Source organism: Sciurus carolinensis, chromosome 11 (assembly GCF_902686445.1).
Source record: "Sciurus carolinensis chromosome 11, mSciCar1.2, whole genome shotgun sequence".
Classification (NCBI taxonomy): Eukaryota; Metazoa; Chordata; class Mammalia; order Rodentia; family Sciuridae; genus Sciurus; species Sciurus carolinensis.
This window is the reverse complement of record NC_062223.1, coordinates 28,057,529-28,061,272: the sequence shown is the minus strand read 5'-3', so window position 1 is coordinate 28,061,272 and position 3,744 is coordinate 28,057,529. Positions and strand designations below refer to the sequence as shown.

The 3,744-nt window shown below is 39.1% G+C and overlaps 1 protein-coding gene across 1 annotated transcript; it reads left to right on the top strand.

Annotated features, from left to right (window-relative positions):
* The first annotated feature begins 2,399 nt into the window (after nucleotides 1-2,399).
* LOC124958021 (olfactory receptor 140-like) lies at nucleotides 2,400-3,308 on the top strand. Its single transcript, XM_047515666.1, has one exon. The coding sequence runs from the start codon at nucleotides 2,400-2,402 to the stop codon at nucleotides 3,306-3,308; it is 909 nt and encodes a 302-aa protein (XP_047371622.1).
* The last annotated feature ends 436 nt before the right edge of the window (nucleotides 3,309-3,744 follow it).

The following is a 3,744-nucleotide window of genomic DNA, read 5'->3' as shown; positions in this document are numbered from 1 at the left end:
GTGGTTAGAGAATTATAAGAATGTGTATATGGTGGGGAATGGGGTGGATTATAAGAGAATTTAATCTTCATATCTCACAGGAGGAAGCCAAAGAAACAAAACTGAGCAACCTCCCAATAGCAGCAGTACAAGGATGTTCTTTAGGAAGACAGAAGCCTGTACTGACAGCAGACAGTTAAGAAATGGAAAAAAAATGTTGCCTTTTAATGGGAATTGGGGGTAGCAAAGGAAGACACTGTACTGCTTATTTTCATTACAAGTCTTATAGAATCATTTAACTTTTAAAATTCTTTACAAATATAAATTCTTATTTTAAATAAAGGAACAATCAGCAAAAACAAAGTTATCCACTGCTCTAGGTTCAATTATTGCAATATGTTTTTGGATTTTAGTTTTAATTTATTCAGTGTGTTTCATTAGACACTCTCTGGGCTCTGCATATTAAATATGCAGAACTCCTACTTTCAAGATATTGCAAGTGTAAGGTAGGTGAAAGTAGAGCAATACAAGATAGTGTGCAAAGAGTTAGGATGCAGATACAATCTGCAGACTGTGGGAGTGCAGTGGAAGGTCTTAGAACAGAGCCCTGTAGGGGAAGAGATCATATTCCTTTTGGAGATGAATGATATTTGAGTCTGTTTTTGCAGGATGTATAAGAGTAAGCCTGCAGAGTAAGAGAGGCTGTGTGAGATCATGGGAGTAGCATGCGGAAGGCAAGGAGTTGAAAGTGAGCCTGGCTTGACCAAGGAGTTAGAGTAGGCTATATGGCTAAGGCACACGGCAGTGTCGGAGACGGGACCTGAAGGACAAGGGGGATGGGTCAGTGTGGTCCTTGTAATGAGGATAAAATGCTTGGATTTTATTCGAAAGAAGGTACCAAGCATGAAGCTAATTTCTTTCCTCTTTCTTCTGCTGGCATATCTGCATAACCAATTTCACATTCTTTACTTGTGTGCCCAAGCAACTTTCTTCTCTCTTCTTTCTTCCAAACTACCTCAGTATGAGGAAAATTTTGTAAGCTAGTCTCTCTCTGGTTAGCTTCATACTCAAGACAATATTTAGCTACATTCCACCCAACACACCAGAGAATTTCTGGGAAGTTGGTTTTCCTTCCACACAGTCTTGTATGAAAAGAGGTTATATTAAGGATAATCTTGATGTTTGTCCTTGTCCAAAAAGATGGCAGCCTTACAACACAATGTTTTCTCCAAGGAGCAAGGAAGCAGAAGACATAGATTTTGAAGTGAAAACAGAAGGATAGAGGACCACTTTTCCCCTTTTAGTTATTTATATTTAAAGTTGGTATAAAACATTGATTTTTTGATCTTTTATAAATTGATTTATAAATCATTTTTCTATTTAAATGTTTCTAAATGACATTACCTTACCATACAACTATTTAACAGTGAATGTGTTTATATGTCTTGCTTTTGCACCTTTGAAACAATAAGGTGCATTTTGCACTCTAACTTAGTGTTTTTATTTACTTTATTTGGTAGTTATAGTTTTGAAAATATGAAAAACTGCAAGTAAAGAGAACCTTGGGAAGACTTCAAACTGGGTAATGATTGAACGATCAACTCCTAGGAATTTCACTGTGGCAGCCATGTGAACTATTGATCATGTGTTTGAGACACAAGGTAGAAGAGATCAGTTATGATGTTGTTGAAGCCTCATCTTATTTTGCTAATTCACCTAAATCTAGTGCCGACAAGAAATTGCATAAAATTCTTAGGGAAAATATTTTCCTACAATTGACTATTTTAATGAAAAATACCTAATTTAAAAATTGCATGTGAACTGAAAATAATAAACATGCATAATTATGGGGTACAATGTGATTTTTTTGCCTTTTTATAAATTGTTCAGGATCTTTTGATTAACATGGAATGGAACTGTACATGTCAATGAGCTGCAGTGTGATATTTCAGCACAGGCGCACAACATGCATTGATCAAGTCAGGGCAATTAGCATTTCCCTCTTATTATTTCTTTATACTTGGAACCTTGAATGTCCTCTTTTCTAAATCTTCATAAAACATATAACAGAGTGCCATAAACTATAATCACTGCATTATGTTGCAGAACACCATTATAGAAACTCCATGAAGAAATCTTCAATCTGAAAAAGGCTAGTTTTAAAAAGTTTTGCTTTTTATTTGTCAAAAAAGCAAGAGATGCAATCTTTTGAAAATTATTCATTTTGTCTATTACTTATGTTTTCAATCAAAATCACTAATTAGAAATGTAGAACATGACTGGCACTATTAGTGGGTCTTGGGGATTCAGGGTTTAGGTTCACTGTATTCCACAAATCCTGATTTCCCCAGGATTTTGAAATGTCTCTAAAGAGATGTAATAAAACTTTCATGGAAATTTCTTTTTGCAGCTCTGGATTCATGGATAGTCACCGAAACACCACAGAATTTTTCATGTTGGGACTCTCACAAAACCCTGAGGTGCAGAGATTTTTATTTGTGCTCTTTTTGATTGTCTACCTGGTGTCTGTTGGGGGCAACCTACTTATCATGATCACCATTATCTTCAGCCCCTCCTTGGGCTCCCCTATGTACTTTTTCCTCTCATGTTTGTCCTTTATTGACACTTGCTATTCTTCATGTGTGACCCCCAAACTCATTGCTGACTCCTTGTATGAAGGCAGGGCCTTCTCTTTTGAGGGCTTCTTGGCTCAGTTCTTTGTTGCTCATTTATTGGGAGGAACTGAGATCATCCTGCTCACAGTGATGGCCTATGACCGCTATGTGGCCATCTGCAAACCTCTGCACTACACATCCCTCATGACCAGGCAGCTCTGCGCCATGCTGGTGGGGGTGGCTTGGCTGGGGGGCTTCCTGCATTCCTCCATGCAGCTCCTCCTGGTCCTTCGGCTGCCCTTCTGTGGGCCCAACATGATCGATCACTTTGTGTGTGACTTGTACCCTTTGCTGGAGCTGGCCTGCACCAACACAGGTGCAATTGGTCTGCTGGTGGTGGCCAACAGTGATGTGATCTGCCTGCTGAACTTCCTCATGCTGGCTGCCTCCTACGTGGTGATCCTGCGCTCCTTGAGGTCCCAGAGTGCGGAGGGGAGATGCAAAGCCCTCTCCACCTGTGGGGCCCACTTCACAGTGGTGGCCTTGTTCTTTGTGCCTTGTATATTTATTTACATGCGCCCATCATCCACTTTGTCCATTGACAAAATAGTGGCTGTGTTTTATTGTATTTTGACACCCATGTTCAATCCCCTGATTTATACCCTGAGAAATGCAGAGATGAAAAATGCTGTAAAGAATCTCTGGAAGAAATGAGCAATTGTGGATGGATGACACAGGCACAGGGGGGAAAGAAATAATAAGCCACTCTCAGAATTAATATTGTCGTGATGAAACATGAGATCATCAAAAATTTCTGCAGAGAACTGATTAGAGTATTTGAATTCCTGCCTAATCTATCCATGCTTCAAAGTATTGCCAGACAAATGATTATATAACAGTTCAAATTCTTCTTAATGGGTTCAACTTCAGAGCATAGAAGAGCAACCTCTCTCTTCCTCACCTGTGCTTCAGAGAGAGCTTGCTTCAGCTGGGCATGCTCAGTATCTATGATGAGTACAATTCTTGTGTTAAAACATCAGCATCCAACTCTGGACACCATAATACTGATCACTTTAGTGACTGCTGGTTCACTTACGCTTTCTATCCTATGATAATATTGGAAGAATCTATAGCTTGGGATACTGAGAAT